Below are 21,944 nucleotides of genomic sequence, written 5' to 3'. Positions count from 1 at the left end.
GTGGATGGACACTGCTGAGAGTATGGGGGGAAAAAGAAAGCATCATAATTAACTATTTAAAAATGCCTTGCTTGTCTAACCCGTGAAGGGAACTAGTAATCTAGGAATGGTTATAGTGGAGAGAGGAATAATCTGACCTAACAAACAATCGCAAAGGGATCAGCAACACTAACAAAGTATCTTGCCAGACTCTTACCTCTTAGAGTTACACTGATGGACAAAATGCTGGTTTAAAGGCAGATTCATTATCAACAAGACTGAGGACAAATGTGGCAACACGTGTATATAAGGGATGAGATACATGTTTGCTCGTCTGTGAGGGTCTCATCCATGGCCTCTCATTAGTTTAGAGACGCTGAGTGATTAGGGCACTTGGCAGTGATTGGGACAACACTCAGCATGCTACTTAAAACAGCTAATAATAGGGAAAATAGAGGGAGGATGAGAAGCTGAAGAAGGAACAAACACAAAATGGAGTCTGAAAATATAACTGTTTGCCATATTACGTATTTTCCTCATGTTATGTGCATTCTGTGCTCTTTAGTTGACATTTGAGCATCAGAATGGAAATCAAGTTGATGTGTGTGTGGCTCTGCAGCAGTTGGCTGGGCATGAGGCTCTGATCTAGCTGGCAGCTCGCTCCTGAGTTTTGGATGTAGGTTGTCAGGGAAATGCTTTACATTTTTAAAAGACGACGACAACAACAAAAAAAAGAACACATTTGAATTTGAAGAACTGAAAAATCATGTTATGAGTAGGTGTAAATATGCCTAATGTTATTCCAATGATATTCTTCAACCCTTATTCCTTCTGGAAATGTTAAGTATGCATCTTGGATCAACTTTACCCGCAGAGACTGTTTTATATATCCTTACTCCCACACATATTCACACCATAGACTTGCCACCAGAAAAACATGGTTCAATACCACTGACCTCACAAAACATCACGGGTACCTGAGGACCAAAGTCTTGCTTAAGGGCACAAGAGTCAGAAACTTTCCGGGAAGCGTTGTATAATTATTTTTTATTATAATAATAGAAATAATCCAAGTGTATTTTCTGTGCTTGCTGTGCATCCTAAGTCAAATCTTGCAACACAACTTGACTATTTACCATCACGTAACAATTAGACAGACGATAAAAAACTCAGCGTGCTTCAGAGTTCATAACAATCAGTTTATCCAGCATGATGCCCTCACAAAGAGAATTGTGTGTCAGAATTGTCTTTGTGTGGGAAACTTGAACAATAAGAGCATAAAACGCACATCTAAGTGCAAAACTGTGTGATTTCCCCTTCTCAGAGCTTGAACCACATTGCACTCCCCCGGCCGAACCAACCCACTCGCCACACATGCTTAGTTTCACTCAAAGTAGTAATTATTGTAGAATGTCAGACGATAATGCTTTTGAAATCATAAGATTTTCAGTGAACAGCTGTTGAGTTTCATGGACAATAAAAAGCGTGTCTATTAATCACAGTTATGTACATTTAATTTGGTATAACTGGTGAGTCTCATGGTTTTGCCATTATTTGTATTTAAAATTTGTAATTGGTTTCCATTACACTTTCAAATAAGTGTTTATTTGGTAATATGAATAACGCCGTTTTGTTCGTTTTTATCATGATTTGTTTTCAAAACTGAAAAGGTGAAAAAAATATATTACTCTGGGAAAAAGCATCACCCCGCCCCGCAGATTTAGAGCGGCACTCGCCTGCAGAAAACAATCGATGGCCAGGGCGCTGCCATACTTATATGGAAGTTCTGAAGTTCAGCTGGCCACAGCACTGCACGATTCCCCAGCAGCTACACAAGGGTCGACTCCTTGTGCATCATAATCTTCTCCTGTTATCAGTATGAGTGAAACCAGGACAGAGAAATGCTCCAGAAAGTGTTTGATCCACTGTCTAGTAGCGTAGCTCAGCTGGAAGACTTCAGTCCTGCTGGTAAGCTTCATCCCGAAGGCATCTTCAGGGTGGGAGAAACCATCACAAGAACCAGCAGAATGAGGAAATCCTCAGACGAGAGATGTGTTTACATTAAGCACCATCGCTTTATTGTTAAATTGATACATTTGGATGCTGAATGTGTTTTTAAAACTTTTTTTTGTTTTAATTGTAGAACGGCCAGCCCATCTTCTAACCAAAGAAAATGAGTAATGCACACTTTACCTGTAACTGCCTTGTCTCAATCTCCTGAAGCATAATAGCAAGACACTTGGTGAAGTCTGTTAGATCCTGGTCAGCCGTTTCGATCAGCTTGCACCCCTATGTATGGGAAAAAAACCAATTGATGGAAACACATACAGAAGTAACAAAACATGTACACAGATACCGAAACAAATACCCAGGCCAAGATAAGGGATAGAGGGATAAGAGGGTACAGAAAAACAGAAAGGGAGAGAGGTATAAATCAGTGTTTTAGTGTTGTCTGGCTGTCTGCGGGCTGTGTTGCTGAATAATGTAGAGGTTCCAGTCAGTGGCCCTAAACTACAGCATCCAGGTAAACAACCGCACTCTGGCTTTCACTCTTTCTATCTCTTTCTCTTGCCACCGTGTCACTTTCCTCTTGGAACGCACCAACTTCCCTATTTCACTGACACACACACACACACACACACACACACACACACACACACACACACACACACACACACACACACACACACACACACACACACACACACACACACACACACACACACACACTTGTTCGCTGTGCTCTGTTTGATCCCATCCATCCTCTCAACCCCACACCACACCACCCCGTCTTCCATCATCTCTCCATCCCTGCCTCCCCTTGTCTCCCTCCCTCCCTCACTCCCTTGTGGATGCTTTTCTCTTCTCTTCCTTCCGTTTATGCAGAATTATTCACTGTTTGCCACAAATCTCTGAAGGAATGCCTCAAACTTTCCCATTGTTCTGCTTCAAAAGAATTACCGTCTGTTCTCTCTCATGGAAAACGGCATGGCTGGTTTTTTTCTTTTGAGGCAACCTGTGTGATATTTGTGAAAAAGGGTCTAATATAACAGGCTGCTACCGAGTGAGGGGAACGGGTGAGAGAGAGAAAAGAAGAGTGAAACAGCTGACGGCATACCACAGTGTGTGATCATGTGTGTGCGTGCGTGCGTTTGTGCGTGTGCTGTACTATTGGATCTGCATTTCAAACTATAAACAATTGGCATCCGAGGAGTCTGATCAAAGTAACTCACCGAGTGACACGGCACAAAAATCACATGGATGTTGCAATAATGAGCTTGTCTATGTGTGTGCAAGTACGTTTGACCTGCCTTGTGTTCATTATTTATTGAACAGAGCTTCTGGTTTCACAGTTTGCTTGGAATAAACTATTAAAAGTCTACTTCATGCAATGATTTCCATCACCTGTTTTCACCATTGAATAGGTTAGCCTTAATATGACTGCTTGAATACATTTTTGGCAAAGCCAAATCTTTGATATTATGGCTATAATTGTCATAAATGTGCGGTAAATGAGTGCTTCTGTGTCTCTTCCGCAGCTATCTTCCACTTTCAATATCTGGCCGTTCTCCAGCATTACTGCGTTTTAACGATACTAACAAGTTTATGTTATAGATGTGTGACACACAGTCGATGACAATGCTGAAGCCCTGGGATCCACTAGAAGGACCAGTATAGCAAATGTAATGAAATTCAGCGAATAGCTTAAGATCTATGGCTATGAGTAGCATGCATGTCCAGTGCATCCAAAGAGTATTCACTGAGGTTCACTTTTTCCACATTTACATTACTGCCACATTCCAAAAAGGATTCAATTAATATTTTTCCTCAAAATTTGACACACCATAAATCATAAAGACAATGTGATTTCTATATATTTATTTTTTTAATGGCAATCACAAGCAAAGAAAAACGGGAGCAATATAATTTATGGAGCCGAATGCTCGTGAAAAACCCTCATTTGAAATCCAATTCATAATGCACACAAACTGAAAGGCCCATCTATTTTACATGCAGGATCTTAGTTCATGACACTAAGGGCCTGATTTACTAACTGTATAGTTTATGGCCAAAGAGCCCTAATTGATAGTTGGAAAATTGGTCCTGTTTGGGGAATTAACATGTCAATGGTCAAAGGAATGAAAGATTATAATGTCTCTGCAAAAAAGTACAAAAGTGTGAAGAAGCAAAGCTAAACATAAAAAGAGACATTAGGTCAGCCTGACCGTAGGTGTGGAGCAGGAGAGTTATATTGTTAAATAGTGGCTGTGAGCAACTTCAAAAGTGCTTTTTGATGATGGGTCTTAATGTGTCTGTGAAGTGCCGACAGTTGAAGTCGTCTCTGACTGCACACCTCTACCGACTTTCATGTCTGCGTGTTCTTGTCACTGCAGGTGGATCTCACAGGGAGCTGTTTAACCTGAGTCAGCTTTGGCAGCATGGTATAAGCTTAATAACCTTACAACATTGCTCTCAGTCAAAAATTGTCATGTCTTTTTTTTTCTTTTCCAGATGAAAACTTGTCCAAGAGTTTATAATGCTTTGACTTGCTATTGGCCTAATTTGCTGACGGTAACAGTGGCTGCATTCAGATGAACTGTTTGTGTAAACATCATATGTCAGTTTCAGAAACGTGGATAAGACTGACTTTGATGAAGTCAAACTGAACAACACCCTTAAAAACTCTCCAGCCACTCATTGCTAACACAACTGGGTCTTATGTAACTGTTTCCACTGGTTTAACTGCACTATAAACGAAAAGATGCCCAAGGTTAATTTCCTACATTTCACAGCCTGACAGTGGCAACCGAAGTTGAAAACATTCATCAGTATGCAGTACAATATAATTCAGTGTCGTCTAATTTTTGTAGCTCGTAACAGTAATCCAATCATGACAAATTCAGAAATATTATTCATGTCAATGGTTGTGCAAGTACAAGACAGTCGTCAGTAACTTGAATACTAGTATTTATTAGTCTTACTCTTTACTCCTTACTTTCATTTCACAATGCCAATCTCTGAAATTCAGTATCTCCTGGTACCTCAGGATCTCTGAAGAAGGAACTGAAAGGTTATGATTTGTGCGTCCTGCTCCTATTAAATCTGTAGCGAGTGGATTAGCTTGCAGTTGGTGTGTTTGTTTGTTGCTCTCTATATCACGTCTATCTTTTCTTTAACCCTTGCTGGATTTTCTTCCATGGGAAATTTTCCTTTCTGGTGTCATCTATGTGCTCGAGTTGGTTGTTTTTTTTTTTTTTTTCTGTAAAAGTACCTTAAGATGTCTATGTTGTAATTGGTATTATAGATATAAAATAGAATTGAACTGAATAGATTTATGCATTTTGGTGTCGGACTACTAGATCATATGTTGTATGTGCAGAGCATTTATTTCTATAGATATTTATGTCAAATAAAGATGCTCACTGAGACGGCGACATGTGACTACAATAACTTCAAACAGATATTTCAGCAGTTTCAAAGTTACAACCAAACGGACACAGTGACGTGACAGCACTGTCCTTTATTGGCCCATTAAAGATTTTGTGAACACCCGAGGAGTCATTCAGACGGAATGTTTCATACGTTTTTCTGCACAGGATGAGGTGATTGTGCTTCTTCCCATCTAAACTAAACTGCCGGCCGTAATATACTGATGAAAAAAGATTCACTAAATTCAAACAGATGTCAAACACTACTCACAACAGAATGTTTACAGTGTCATTGTTGGTGCGATCTGTTCTCCACTGGCAGTCTGTAACAGATGGGAGGATGTGATTTACTGGGTAAACTATGAAACACAAAAGTCCATGCCTGTGTAGGCACAAGTGGAAATCCTTTCTTACCTTGAGCCAATCTTCCTAGAAATATATATATATAAACACACATATACGCAGTATATACTGCCAAGGGACACAACTCTCTAAAAATGCCTTTACACCAAGGTCATTAAAAATGGAATGTATGTGGTGGATTGAAAACCAGAATATGTATTGAGTTTATGTCTCTAAAACCATAATGCTTGCGAGAGTACACCTGTAGGTCTAAGAGTGTGTGCAAGTTCTGTTCCACTCACCTTGTCTGCATAGAATGCTTTGACCTCCGCAGTAATGGAATCAAAATCCCCACTGATATAGTCGGGGAGAAAGCTGGATGTAAGGATAGAACAGGAGGGGTGAGTGACAGAGAGGGAAGGTTAAGATTGCAAGAAAGACGGAGAGACAGAGTGTGAAGTCGAGATAGAAGAGAGAAGGAGAGAGAGAGAGGACATCGGGGCATGTGTCAGCTCTTTGATCTGTGCAGTGAGGGAGAGGAGTGACGCCGCCGGGGAAGACGAAGAGACATGGAAACTGACAGGGTGATTCTCTGTGGCACTGAGCCTGGCCCTGTCACACACGCACATACACGTGCACACACGCACGCACGCCTCACTGCCGATATACATAGACGGATGGAAAAATACATCTGCAAACATGGCATCATACTGAAAGCAACCGAAAGAACAAACATAAAAACACAAGGATACAAAACTGGAGGCGAATTAATTCATTAATCACAAGAAGTATGATAAACAGCAATCTGTCTTTTTTTTTTTTTCTCCCACATACACACAAAGAGATCATGATGTACCTGTTGTTGATTGGAATCTGACCTGTTCCATTAGACTGAGACTGAAAACCCGCAGGTTATTTTTCGGTTTTAATACGTGAGCTCAGTTAATGATCAGTCGGTATGTTGCAAGAGTAAAAGGGGCGATGACACCGAAAATAATTGTTCTCGCCGTTATTTTTACAATGTGTTTTAATACCACAGGTAAACACAATTTGCAGTTGCACAATTAAACATCGGTGACATAAACCCAAGCATTTTGCTTGCTTTCAACATCAAACTTGATTCAGTTTTTAGTATGTTCCACATATCTGTGTACCTATTTTGAGGTGGAAAATAATTCAGAGGTAAATAAAATGACATATTTTGGCAAGTTCTCGAATCAGCCCTAAAGAATAGTAAACACCAGAGGTGAAACGAATGAACCAAAGGAAAATGCTAAATATTCACTGGGGAATATTTCACATCAAAACCAGTCATACCGATAGTGATGCAAATTTGCGACACATGTTCAATTACAAGTTTGAAAATTCTCCGTCAGCTCACTCCTTTGAACAAAATTATGAATAAAACATCGTCTAGCAATGACGGCAGAGGGGAGGAAACGTGTTTCCAGGAGATCCACAGGTATTGTGCCAATGTACTGATGGAGTACACATGTCGAGGGAGGGGTCCCAGCTGCAGGACAACAATTATTAACTTCTGTGCATATTTCAAGATGTCTACAGGAGAATTTAGGAGCCACCTGAGGAAGGTCGTATCCCATCAGAGGAGGCGGAAATATAAATGACCGAGTGTAGCTGTGCCGTTGATTGGATCAAGACCAAACAATCATCGAATACATAATAGGCCAAGATGACAGTGCTGGATGCACAATTTATTTGCATCCATTTCAAGTTCCAAATGAAACGATATTTGCAGTTTGTTCCCGACTAGGATATGATAGGGGTGGATTACCAATGGTGTTTTTTTGGTTTGTACAATTTGTTTCAGTTAGGTGTTTATCTCATTTGGATTCAAGTTGAATTAAGGTTTTTAGTTTTAAAGCTTAGCTCTGTTTAAGGGAGCCCCCCCCCCCCCCCCCCCCCCAATACAGTCTTCTTGTTTGTGTTTCTACTTCATGTCAGTGTGTTTAAAACCTCACAGCTGCTTGGGACAAAAGAAAGACTTGTTGATGTTATACAAGAGTGAACCCCGGGTAAGATGGGTCAGTATGGCAGAAAAATCAAAACACAAAGACAAATCTGGAGACGAGCACAACTTTAAAATTATTTACTGCAAACAGAACCAAAAGTCCCCCTCCCAAAAAAAAAATAATCACAAAACAAATAAATGCGCATTAGTCGTTACCTGACTTAAGCAGGCAGAAATAAACATGTTAATAAGTGCAATTAAAAGTATTACAGCTGCCAATTAAACTGGGGAAGGGGTTTGGGAATACGTATGCATTCAGTGTTTCAATCCTGAATCTAAAATTAGCTACGTATCTCGTTCGTCCAAACACAACTGTGTTTTGAGGAATCCTACATTCCCTGGGTGGAGGAATTAACAAGCTGTGTTGCAGCTATCAGTAAAAACAGCCAAAAATCTACCAGCCACCAGTGAGTTGAGTATTCCTGTCAGAGTGAGATAGATAGCTCTCTGTTTATTCCATTTATGTGTGCGTGTTTATGCGTAAGGGGCAAGGATGCAGTTGCAGCTATCTAGAGGTATTAACAGGTCTGACATTACGATTTCATGGTTGGTTGGGTGGTGCGTTTGTTTGTATGTGTGCTCCCCAGCAAAGGCGAGAGCGATGTTCCGGTCGGTTGAGGAAAAGAGATACATGAGGATTATTCTCTGCCTCCTTCCCTCCTCGGCGTTCCCATTTACACCAATGAGATACAGAAGGACAAACAGAGCGGCAATTGAATGCAATCTGCTGCCACACACATGTGCAGGGACGTGCACACACAAGAGCAAAGACAAACAAGCACAAGCGCACCTGGTGGAGAAAGAAAAAAAGAAATCCAGATATAAACTTTTCTTGTTCTTGCCCACACGCCTAGACAATATACACACACACACACACACACATCAGCAGCTATACAGGTACACACAAGCAGGTCCATTTTGCCCTCCTTTTCATAATACAGGACACAATTGCATTCAGATATAACCTTCATGTGACAGATGGGACAAGACGTGGCACTGGGCTTGATCAGTTTCTCTCTCTCTCTCTCTCTCTCTCACACGCACACGCACACGCACACGCACACACGGTTGTGACCTGTGTGCGTGACACCATCGGCGGAGAGTAATTGACCAGCCGCAGATCTAAATTCTGCACTGGTGTCTGTGTGCATGGAGCTTAAATGTTGTTTGCGCGTGTTTGTGAAGCTGCATGTTGTGTGTCTGACAGTCTTCACTTCCGTATTAATATTAAGTGACACTTTAATTTGAATGGGAAATAGAGCATTTTACCACCAGTTTGCCTGAGCACTGGGTGGCGAGATGGCAATGGTGACCTTTGCCTGTGTTGTGTGTATACGCGTGTGTTTGTTATTTGTGTGTTAGACAGCTTATGCGTCCCTGTCCCTTCTAACTCGTTGTCTTCTCTAACACATACACCTCTTCCTTCCACGGCAGCTTAGTCTTTCTGCTTTTTCACTCGCTTCACATTTCTGCTATGTGATACTTGGTTTACTGTCCCTTCGCAGCAGCTTCCCTTGTTCATTTTAAGAGATTATATTTCTCCTATAAATTTGTCTATCTTCTTCATTTCTGTTTCTGCCTGTGCTGTTTTCAAATTGAGAATGTTTTCCCTCCATATGTCCACTAATGGTTCACAAAATTGTTGCATATGTTCTTATTTTATTATGCAGTTCAATATTTCCTGAATCACAACAATTTACTCCTTTTTCTGACACATTGTAGTCACTTGAGAAGATGTGGCTTTGATTGCTTCTTTCATCCCCCAATCAGACAAAAAGGGAGCATGAGGAGGAAGAGTAATTACTTTGGAAGACATCTTCACAACCTATGTACACAAACAACCCAAAGCGAAGCCTTCCGACATGTTTAGCCCTCCGACTCATGTTACCTCTGCCCAAACACAAGTTTCTGAATTAACATATGAATGTGAGCATGATTTCTGAGGAGAAATCAGACATCATAGTTGGTCATTTGTCCAGATGGAAACACTTGTAGTTATGTAAATATAAACTATCCTCACAGAGAGGAAAAGGGAAGCGGTCTCTAATATCTCACAAAAAATTGGTCTTGTGGTTGTGGTGGTTGGAACGAGGCTCGAGCTTGTGGTTTGAACTCAAACCCTAACCTTTAACATGAAGTGATAAATTACAAAAAATTAATCGGATCCTAATGACCAGCTCATGTATGTGTGATGGAGCATGATGATGTAAACCTACACAGAGTGAAAAAGTTTCAGGAATGTGAAACTGTGTGTGTGTATACTCATTTCTAAACTTTCTTCACATATGATCCAGTGTTTAATCCCACGGGTGACCACCTAAATGACTGTAGAGATGTAATAACAGCAGTCAATCATAATTCAGACACATCCAAAACACATCAACTAAGTTTATTAACTCTCTGTGTTTCTCTTAGGTGTACTAAAGTGAGCCTGAGACATGAAGGCAAATAGAGATAATTATAGTTTTAATTAGATTGTATTGCAATAAATTTGCACAGCACATTATGAGGGCGAAACAAAATTGATGATGTTAAAAAATAAAGGCCCAGTCCATCAATTGTTCTGGAGCAACATGGAAAATAAACATGGAAAGTTTATCATCTTCCTGTGTTCTTGCATTTGGATTCATGTTGGCTTTCAATTCTTTATCTTCTAGCCAATCTGCTTGTTGCTTTTATATGTGTGATTCAAAAATGGTTAAGTAATAAAGTATTAAAGTGGATATGTCACATATCTGTATTTTACTTAAGTAATTATTGTTTTGACAGCTCATAATGTGTATCTCCACATTTGAATAGAAATGTGCTTGATGGAAGTTACCCTGGGTGCTGAGGGAGATAGTAAAGGAAATGTTGTGCATCTAAACAGACTGTGGTCTGTTAGAAAATCCAGGACTCATTTGCTGATGGAGCTGTTCAGTAAAAGTGTGATGAGTTGGTCACCCAGGCTCTGTGGGTGATTATGGTGCAGCTGCGTTTCTTTATGTGAGCAATAAAAAAAACAATACTAAGTATCAGGATGAAAGCTATTGGCCGATAGCCAGTCAGGTAACTGTGGAGCCTTTGGGAATGGGTATGATGGTGGCCGACAGGTTGGGACAGAGATGTGCTGAAGAAGTTACTCCACACCTCAAAGTTGATATGCCCTTATGTTTTCTGGACCTGAAAAGATTAATCATCAGCAGGCTCTTCCTCACTTCGACGAAGGTCATGTTGAGGGACACTTGTCCTGATGACGGGGGGGAGTCTTATTGTAGGGCGATGTGGAGTTAGTGTCACGAGTCCAAAAAGTGAGCATAGAGTCTGTTAATGGACTCTCTTCCACCAATCCAGTATCCCCAGGAGCTGCAGTCTGCTACCTCAGTAAAACTGCTGTGGCAAAACCATCCATGATGACCATGAGACGGAACCACACGCTTGCAGGCAATACTGGCAAGCCTAAACACCCTGCAAGTCTCTGTTTTGCTTTCACGGCTGTTCAGTGCCCTACAGAGAACAGGAAAGATTAAGAAAAATCAAGGTAATTGTAACTTAAATGACTCTTAATTGCTACATTTCAAATACAATAAACTCGCACAACACGCTGTAGGAAAAGAAAAATCAAGCTCCAAGCTCAGATGGTAAAAAGCAAGGCCCAGCTCCCTTTGCTCATCAACTCAACTCAGCACATCAATTTGCAACACAGACCATTAGAGAGTAGGGAATTTTCAATCAGTCTATCACAAATGAACTTCATTTGGAGTGTAGAACATCTGCAAGCAAAGATGAAAATCTAGAAAAAGAGGAATATATGGTCATTATACATGCTGGATGACAAGGCTTTCTTTGTTTGTGTTTGAGTTTTCATGTTTTCGGTCTTCTACCACAGGCCCCAAGACAATCCTGATTGCTTGATTAGTGACTGTTTGCAGGTCATTCTCTCAGTTAAGCCAAGCGGTTTGTACAAGGTTGATGTACTGGCAAATGATGCTGGCTGTGAAAAGCCAGAGCCCTCTGCAATAGCAGTCATATTAGATATAATAATGTTGATTAAGCAACTGTTTGCTTCTAATTATGTTTTCTTTAGAGTTTCCAGATGAGCAAGAAAAATCAACCCCCGCAAGAAATACCAATGTATCTGTCTTTTAAATGTTAACAGACTGCTGATCTGTATCACATTTCACAAAGACATCTTGAAATGCCACATCCTACACAAAAACAGGTGTTTGCATATTGGGTGAGTATAAAATATTAAAAGTGCAAGATTAACATAGAATGAAAATGACAAATAAAAAGAGGGACTGTCAGAGATATCTCTTTGCCACTAGGCCTTAAAAAATAAGTCGCCCTGCTGGTGACAACTTCATTTGCTGAGGCTGACAGCACTATCTTCCCCAAACCAAAATGCATGCACAATCATATGCTGACACTACCATGCTGAGGAAATCTCTTCCACATATACACATGCTTAGTCAAACACTGACAGAATCGCACAAGCGTATGCCTGCATCTTCCTCCACACATGCAGACTCACACAGGCGTAAAGTGATTTAAGCTTCCCACATTCAGCCACATTGACTTCTCCATGCAACCATCTTTTGACTTGTTATCCTCTCAGAGGATTTATTAGGTGCACAAATTAGACAAAATGCAATTTGCATTTGAAGCAAAGCAGATATGAGGTTAGATTCACAGGAGTACAGAGTGGCACCTTTGATAAGAATGTCTGATCCTCCATGAAAGCATTTTCTGTGCACATTTAAGATATACAGGACTGTCTCAGAAAATTAGAATATTGTGTTAAAGTCCTTTATTTTCTGTAATGCAACTAAAAACATGAAAATGTCATACATTCTGGATTCATTACACATCAACTGAAATATTGCAAGCCTTTTGTCGTTTTAATATTGCTGATTATGGCATACAGCTTAAGAAAACTCAAATATCCTATCTCAAAATATTAGAATATCATGAAAAAGTATACTAGCAGGCTATTTAACTAATCACTTGAATCGTCTAATTAACTCGAAACACTTGCAAGGGTTTCCCTGAGCCTTTAAAAACACTCAGCTTGGTTCAGTAAACTAAATCACAAGTATGGGGAAGACTGCTGACCTGACTGCTGTCCAGAGGACCATCATTGACACCCTCCATCAGGAGGGTAAGACACAAAAAGAAATTTCTAAAAGAGCAGGCTGTTCACAGAGTGCAGTTTCAAAGCACATTCACAAAAAGTCTGTTGGAAGGAGGAAATGTGGCAGGAAACGCTGCACAACCAAGAGAGAGGACCGCAGCCTTAACAGCATTGTGAAGAAGAGCCGCTTCCAGAATTTGGGGGAGCTTCAAAGACAGTGGACTGAAGCTGGAGTCCAGGTATCAAAAGCCACCGTTCACAGACGTGTCCGGGAAATGGGCTATAATAGCCGTATTCCCATGGTCAAGCCACTCCTGAACTCAAGACAACGGAAGAAGTGTCTGACTTGGGCTATGGAAAAGAAGCACTGGACAGTTGCAGAGTGGTCCAGAGTCCTGTTTTCAGACGAAAGCAAGTTTTGTATTTCATTTGGAAGTCAAGGCGCTAGAGTCTGGAGGAAGGCTGGAGAGGAGCACAATCCAAGTTGCTTGAAATCCAGTGTGAAGTTCCCACAGTCAGCAATGGTTTGGGGAGCCATGTCAGCTGCTGGTCTTGGTCCACTGTGTTTCATCAAGTCCAGAGTCAATGCAGCTGTGTACCAAGAGATTTTAGAGCACTACATGCTTCCATCTGTTGAAAAGCTCTATGGAGATGATGATTTCATTTTCCAGCATGATCTGGCACCTGCCCACAGTGCCAAAACCACCAGTAACTGGTGTACTGACCATGGCATTACTGTCCTCGATTGGCCTGCCAACTCCCCTGACCTGAACCCCATAGAGAATTTGTGGGGTATTGTGAAGAAGAAGCTGAAAGACAGCAGACCCAATAATGCAAATGAGCTAAAGGCCGCTATTGAAGCATCCTGGGCCTCCATAACACCTGAGCAGTGCCACCGGCTGATTGCTTCCATGCCACGCCGCATTGATGCAGTAATCCGTGCAAAAGGGTTCCCAACCAAGTACTGAGTGCATTAATTGACATTTTCAAATGTTTGATTTTGTTTTGCTGTTATAAATCTTTTTTTTTTTACTTGGTCTGAGGAAATATTCAAATTTTTTGAGATAGGATATTTGAGTTTTCTTAAGCTGTATGCCATAATCAGCAATATTAAAATAATAAAAGGCTTGCAATATTTCAGTTGATGTGTAATGAATCCAGAATGTATGACATTTTTGTTTTTTTAATTGCATTACAGAAAATAAAGACCTTTATCACAATATTCTAATTTTCTGAGACAGTCCTGTAAGTATTTTTATGAGGTGAAATGATTTACACTGTTGACTCTCACTTTGTGGCCCTGTTAAATTGTAGATATAACTAAAATGTGCCACTATTCAAAAGTTTATATAAAAAAACATATTACATTTATTTTCTATCAGTGCAGCTGTCTAATCTATGAAATCTGAATTAACCACATCTAGTATCAACATATGGAAAGGAAAAACGATAACGGGCTCGCACTTGATTTACAAATCTCAGACGTCACGTCGTAGTATAGCATATTACAACTTGGTTACGGCTTAATAAAAGTCACCTCACTAGATGGTAGTTCAACGGTGGTTTAGAGGATTCATTAAACATTCATAATATGAGTTTCCATGAATGCAAGTTACTGAAAAACAGTCTTTGACAAATTAAGAGGCAGATACAAAGTTTATCTTGACAGATATGCAAACGCTTATAAAATATCTATGCATTTTCTATATCAACAACATAGTAGGCACAATTATGAGTCCTAAACATGGCAGATGTGAATATGTCAAAGGAGTACTGATAATTCAACATTACAAAACTAAAAAAAGAAAATATGTGATCCAGATTCTCATGAAATGAGCCACTGCTTGAAAAGGTTGATCAAGGGCAGATGCATTGGCTGCATATAACATCAAAGTGAAGCATATTCTGAGTATGTTAAAGAGGAAAAACTACGCAGACAGTGGAATGCATAAATATCAACAGGAAAACCCGGAATGGAAAATCAACAATGTATGCTGTGAGTATGTCTGAGGCTGTTAAATACGATGATAAAGAACACTTGTGTGGAATTTTTTTTTACTTGAATAGAGGCATAGTTCATTTTGATTAAAGTATGTAGAATTTATCTTCTAATGCCTCATGCAGAATAGTCGAATCACATCATTTGACTCATCATGAAAGACATAAATTCTCAGCCTGAAGCTCCCCCTTCTTTCTGTATCCCTAATGGGGAGCATTAAGAATTGTTTTGACAGAGAATTACGTAGAACCTTTTTTTTTTTTTTTTCTTCCTTGGACTCTGGAAAGCCGTCCACCCACTCTGTTCCTATGGCTGTACAGGAGCCTGTGGAGGTTGACCGGAAACTTCAGCATCCTCATTATACAGAATGGAAATACACAGTCGCAGGCCATCATCTTATTAAGGCCATCACTTTTTCCAAAAGGTTTGACATGATTTACATTCAAAGCAGGCCCTTTAGGGAAAAACTGAAATGCTGCACATTTCAATTTGGTTTGACCTCCAAAACACCACCTCGAGCAGACTTTCCTTTTACGAAATCTGACATAACTCACAGAGCCAATGCTGGGAATATGGTTGACATGATGGCAGCACACAAAATGTGCAGGATATTTCTGGGCCTGCCTTATAAAAACTGAATCTGATACCAGTGTGTTGCCCCTCATGACCTGCATGGTGGCAAAGCGGTTTCTGCTCTTGCCTCACAGTGGGAAAACCCCTGGTGCAATACTCTGGATTTGCCTGTCAGTGTGAATGTGAGTGTGTGTGGTCATCGGTCTCTCTGTGCTTGCCTTGTGATGAACTCGCAACCTATCCAGAATGTACTATGCCTTAACCCATAGTCAGCTGGGATGAGCTCCAGTGCCCCCCAGCACTGGGTTGGATAAAAGGACATAGAAGATGGATGGATGAATGGATGCCCCATCGCAGTGGGGCAGCATGGTGGTTCAGTATTACACGTAATTCAGTGGGACTGATCCTTTTATGGAGCTGTTGGTCTATAAGCTGTGGTTTCGATGTGAGACTTCTCACATCCATAGTGTGAGCCATAGTGGAACATTTCTTAGTTACATTTTGATGTATGAAAATGGCTATAATGCTCCCAACCATGTGAAAGAAAAGTATGTTTAATACGCACATAGAACCACATGCAACTGCTGAGGCCCTGTCATAAATCTATGCTTGGGTTCAGAATATTTATCAAGCTATCCGTCCCCGTTTTAGTCATCTTTTTTCTGCTTTTCATTTCCTGTACATCTCTGTTATGCCTCCCTCTATTGACTTCCTTGGGATACGCTGGAACATTGCAGCTCTCGTCTGGGTTCCAGTTCCGTTAATATCTAATAAAACATGGCTTTGATTGATCACTTGCATCTCCCTCTCCCGTCCTTCTCTCCATTCTCGCTCAGTAGACCATTAGTTATGGTAATGTTGGGTTAAATACGTCTTAACTTGTTGATGATTGATATACACTTCCCCACCCATAAAAATCGCCCCCCCCTCCCCCCCCCCCACACACTCCTCCCGCACCATGTAATGAATAACTTTTGAGGGCAGATGTTGTTAATGATGAGAACAGTCAGGCTGAACAGAAAGCCCGGCTGCCATCTCTACTACATGGGCTGCAGGCGGGATTCAGAGAGGATAGTCAGGAAAGAAATCTACTAAATTAAACTAAAAGTAATGCTTTTTGTAATCAGGGTTAAATCTCCAAAGATGTGATAGACAGATACACATAATTTGGTTTTACTTGTAAACCACAATTTAAAAAACAAACAAAAAAAACCCCATGCAAATACGTCCTCACCGCAGACGTCAACGAGTTAAAATTGTTGCAGCTGCAAGAGAAATGCAACGACACACACAGAGGCTGGGAAATGCAAACATATGTAACATCCAGTTCACGGCCTGAGAAAAAAAAAAAAAAAAAAGCACACCGGCGCTCGCACCCGGGGTGTTAATGTGAAAGCCTTAACACTTCAGGGACTTGGTCATCCCCGAGATCCATCTCTGTCCTGACAGCAGTCCTCCATTAGTCGCACCCAAAAAAATAAAAATAAAATAAATAAAAATGTTGCTACAGTTGGCACACCTTCAGTACTTTGCCAGAACTGCACATAGCACTCATATTTTCTCACTTGCAGCAGACAAACACAATTATGCACCTGGAACCAGACAGAGAGAGCTACTGAATGCGCAAAATTGGACGTATGCTGCCGCTTTTGTGTGAAAACACAAACATATTTCTTTATAAATAAATAGTATGTGTCCATTTCTTTCATTGTGTTTTTACACACCAGACACCAGACATGGGTAAGTGGCAGCCCAAAGACGTCACCTCATGGGGAGTCATTTTAAGCATACTTTCACCCGGTATCAACAGAAATCACTCCAAGTTATTATATCAATGGGGATATTGCAAAGTAAAATAATATCAGAAACATTCAAGTTGTTTTAGATTAGACAGACGCAATTAGACCTTTTCATTGAATTAGTGGCCCAACTTTTCATACATCCTTGTAGTTGGTCTTCATCACGATTTAGCCCTCAGGTAATGCGGATCAGCGTTATGTGGCCATCGCTGTGATCAAAGTTACCCACACTACGAATGAAGACATCACAGATTAACTAATGCAAATGAATACAACCCCAACTTACCGGTCGCAATCTCCTGCAGTGACGTTATAAAGGTGATTGGCAGCTCCATCAGCACATGCCCTCAGGAGAGCTACAAAAAGAAAGACAAGGGATAATTTAGCCGGAGTAACTGCAAGCAAATTGCTTTGAGTGTTTCAGAGAATAGTGAAGCCTTTCTCTATTCAGCTTTAGAACATGAACTTGTTTAAATTGGATGTGTGCTGTCAACATTAATGTCCATTTAGACAGAAGTGAGTTTATTGTGAATACACTCTTTTTTTAATGTTATGACGTGTGGATTTTATTTTTAAGTGAGCAAAAGAAAACAAGAAATTTTAAAATATGTTTCGTATTTGTTGCAGGACAAGAATTACCAAAGGGATTATTCTCAGATATGGTCCTGTTTATGCGATTATTTAGGACTCAGAATATCAGAGCCCACGTGTGACGTCATTATAGTATCACTGCTATTAAATCTGGATAATCTCTTAATAAAGATTACTCCCACTTTATTTTGGACAACTTTCCTTTTAAAATTAGTCAAGAGGTTCTTTGTTTTGAATATATATATATATATATATATATATATATATATATATATATATATATATATATATGCAATAAACCAGAAAAAAACCAAAGCAATTCTAAAGATTTACCCAATGCACTTTGGACAACAACGTGTGCAGTCTCAAGGTTTTTGAGATTAAATGAATGTACCTCTTTCAATCACTTAACAAAAGTGCCACATTTGAATAAGGTGCAAATTACTGGGAAACAAACCATCTTTGTCAAAATGGAAACATAACAAGCAACATGCTACTCAGGGTCTGAAAAGGCATTAGGGTTGAAATCAATTGGACGCTTCCAAGAGGAACTCTGTGACAGAGCACTTAGAATTCAGATTTAAAAAAACAGTCCAATGAGGTGGTTATTTTCCATTCTTAAAATGTTATTCAAGTTGCACTAAATTAGATGCAAACCATTTGCAAATGCATGCTCTTCCCTGGCTTTCTGTTCTATTTAAATTGAACAGGCTGCCTTTTTTAAGAGCCGTCTTCTGTTTGGGTCTGTTGTGGCACACACGGGGGAAAACTTCAAAGAAACAGCTGAAGTTTTCCAGTTACACCTTATTGAAAAGTAACTAACGCCTTCACCAGAGAGACGGGCAACAAGAGTACGTGTGCTTTCAGTGTTGTGAGCTTTATCATCTTACTGGAAATAATTCTGTGTTGCTTTTAAGAGTATGCACATAATTAACATTGAACTCAACGCTTTAAAGAATATTCATTGGAATACTAAGTCCCACAGTGTTATCTAAGGATATTTCTATCTAAGGCCTTGAAGATGGGGTATTTACATTTACACAAGATAAAATATGTAGAAAACGTAATATACTGTCCAAAATGATGCACATATCACCCAGAGTGAAAGGTCTCAATGTTGGATACATTTTAAACAGGATTTCTCGAGAATATTGCCTTCCTGCTATAAACACCACTTTCTATGTATCATATAATGTATTATTTGCAAAATAGTACTCTTAAGTGTGACTTACTAAAAGCTTTTGACAAATATTTGAAAAGTTGTGTTATTAGTACCATGCTTCACTGAAACACTTTGTTATAATTATTCAACATCACAATGTATTCATGTCTAATATGATTGTCAGCGTGTACAATTATTAGTTTAGAGAAACACAAAGAAATGCAGACGTTACAAAATGTGTTTCCATTCCCAAATGGAAAAAAAACCTGAGCTGTTATTAACTAAACAAAAAGCTTGTTTCTTGCGTCAACATATCACACACATCAGGGGGTGAGAACATTGACTTGTTATCTGATTTGCACACATTACACATATGAAACAAACAGATTATACCTGCTGAGCAAACTCACAACAAATAATTAGTTCAAATCCTGAACGGGAGCAGAACTTTACAGCTGTTTTTTTTTTTTTTTTTTGTACACATCACACAACTCATAACTCATTAGCAGCATCGAACCCAAAGAAAACTATGCGAAGTGTGAAGCAATGCAATCACACCTACAGACTGTAACTTCCCATAGACACACAGACTCAAATACACACTAAATTGGACTCAATTAGAGAGTTAAATGTAGTGAAACCATTTTTCCAACAGAAAAGGGGGTAACTTTTTCAGTCTCGCCGTCCTCACCCCGAGTTACTGAACAGTGAGAGAATCTAGATGCATTTGCACAATGATGTAAATAAGACACTTATGCTCAAGGTAGTGCTTTTATTCATAACCCCCACCACCTGCTGTCGATGTTTTTTGTTAAGAAGTGATTGGAATGTAAATGGCTCATTATCGCCGACAGAGAGCAAAGGCTGAGAAACTTTTCAAATGACAACTTCTTGAAGACGGAGAAAGTTTTTTTTTCTTCTTTTCTTTAAGAGCTTGCAGACAGACTGTAAAGCTATCAGTCGTTACCTGTGTATACGTATCTGCATGCACGCAAACACGCAAATGAATATTTTACAGACTTGGAGATCTGCAACTGTTACTTCCCTCCGTCAATCATTTTGTCAGCTCCGACTGCGTGGCTCAATATTTAAGGACACAGACACAAACAACCACTTTGATGTGATTTCACAAAATAGCAACATCATCGAAATCAAAAAAAAGAAAGCTGTACATACATATGTGTCCTTCATTATTTGCATTTCTGACTGTATTTTTTCATTGCTGTCATCATGCAACTTTGCTATATTCACATTAAAATATAAAAAACAGGCCTGTCAACAACAAATTGCGAATCCTTATAGTGGGATCTGTCTCCTTAACGGTTGTTATGCATACTTTATAAGCTTCAATAGGAAAACTGTCAGAATATGTTTGACTCTGTTCAGTAGCCCTCTTATTGACTAGTTACGTCACACATTGGATTTGGAGTTAACCTCCTAAGACTCGATTCCAGATCTAGACAAAGCAAAATTATGTCCACATATGTGGACACCAGGTCCTAGGAGGTGTCCTACAAGGTGTCCTACAATTTTCCTATAGATAAATGTCTCTATAAATTCTGAACCATGTTTTAAACATAATGAAGCCAAATTCATAATTTGTTATCAATCATATAATACATTATTTGAGGGAATACCGTAATAACATTTGGTCACTGACCGTCATAACATTATTTGATTAGCGTTGAAAAATCCTAAATGAAATGCATTAACCTTAGAGAATAATACATCTATAAGGCTGGATTATTTTTTTTTGGTTTGCTTATCAAAAATAGGTATATTGGCTAGCATGGTCATTATTTTCATTCAAGGATTATATATACAACACAGCACAGAATTGGTTGGAAAGTACTTTCCCCCCCCACTCTTATTACGCTATTTGCAAGTTACTTTTGTTATTGGCTTTATTGCATTTATAATGGCCAAATCTATTCGGTCATTGGCCATTATCACATTATTGGTTAATACACACCCAAATGCACTCCCACACCTCACCACTGAACCTAACAAGGATATCTTTAGTATGTGAAAGAAAGTTGTATCACCGCAGGAGAAAATCTGAACTTAAAATTGAATGTTCCCAGCCTGGAATCAAACCCATATGAAGTGCTTCCCATTGGGCCCTCATTTTTCAGCAACTTCTAAGTTTAGGAACAACATATTTGCTCAAGCATTATCTATAATAGACAGTGTAGGCACTGAATCAGAACACAACAACTGTGTCAACAAAGACACCCCCACAGCACTCAGTGCCACTCTGCAAAATGTATCATATAGCCCAATGAGTCAGATGTTTAAGAGGGTGCACAAGAGGATGCATAAGAGGAAATCGTTACACACCATGTCTAACACCAGGCTATCATAATCACAAGTTGGACACCGAATAAACACTATACTGTTCTTTCTTCCTGCATGTCAAACTGTCCGACGAAATGCTTCCTATATTTTAACATCGCCATTCTTGTCACAAATTCCCCAGGACTTAGAAATGCTCTTGCAAAAGGCCAGGGCTTAATAAAAACTTCATCTTCATTTTAACTTTCAAAAATGCCTGTGGGAGCATCTGTCTTTCTAAATCTCTCTACGTCCCATTTGTCTTCATCACAGTAAATGGCTAAAATGGGTAATCGGAACTTGAAGAAAGATTATCGCTCCATCTGTACTCCATCCACAGGCGGTGAAGACACAAAGACGCAATTACTGTCACTCTTCCACTAAAAACAATAAATTGTTGGCTGTTAGAAGGCAGCCACACATACAGCGGTCTAACCGGCTTCCTCAACCTCTCTTTCTCCTCCGAGCATTTGAGTTTAACAAGCTCAACTGAAAATCTCATAGAGAGAGACATAGATGTCTTATGATTCCTGACGGCAATATGATGCGAGCCGAGCAGGGACGGCAAAACCAGTCAAGAGGAGATGACCTTGT

The 21,944-nt window shown here is 39.7% G+C and overlaps 1 protein-coding gene across 6 annotated transcripts in view; it reads right to left on the bottom strand.

The window, feature by feature from the left end:
- tpk1 (thiamin pyrophosphokinase 1) overlaps positions 1–21,944 on the bottom strand; it is a 75,797-nt gene that overhangs the window by 38,073 nt on the left and 15,780 nt on the right. For all 6 annotated transcript variants that reach the window (XM_080490003.1, XM_080490008.1, XM_080490005.1 and 3 more), the window contains exons 4-6: positions 17,550–17,619; positions 6,053–6,125; positions 2,173–2,268 (exon numbers count right to left, since the gene is read on the bottom strand). In XM_080490003.1, the coding sequence (XP_080346129.1) occupies positions 2,173–2,268; positions 6,053–6,125; positions 17,550–17,619 (239 nt within the window). The remainder of the gene's footprint in view (positions 1–2,172; positions 2,269–6,052; positions 6,126–17,549; positions 17,620–21,944) is intronic.

Source organism: Lipophrys pholis (genome assembly GCF_963383615.2).
Source record: "Lipophrys pholis genome assembly, chromosome: 20".
NCBI classification, from domain to species: Eukaryota; Metazoa; Chordata; class Actinopteri; order Blenniiformes; family Blenniidae; genus Lipophrys; species Lipophrys pholis.
This window is presented reverse-complemented; position numbering and strand designations above follow the sequence as displayed.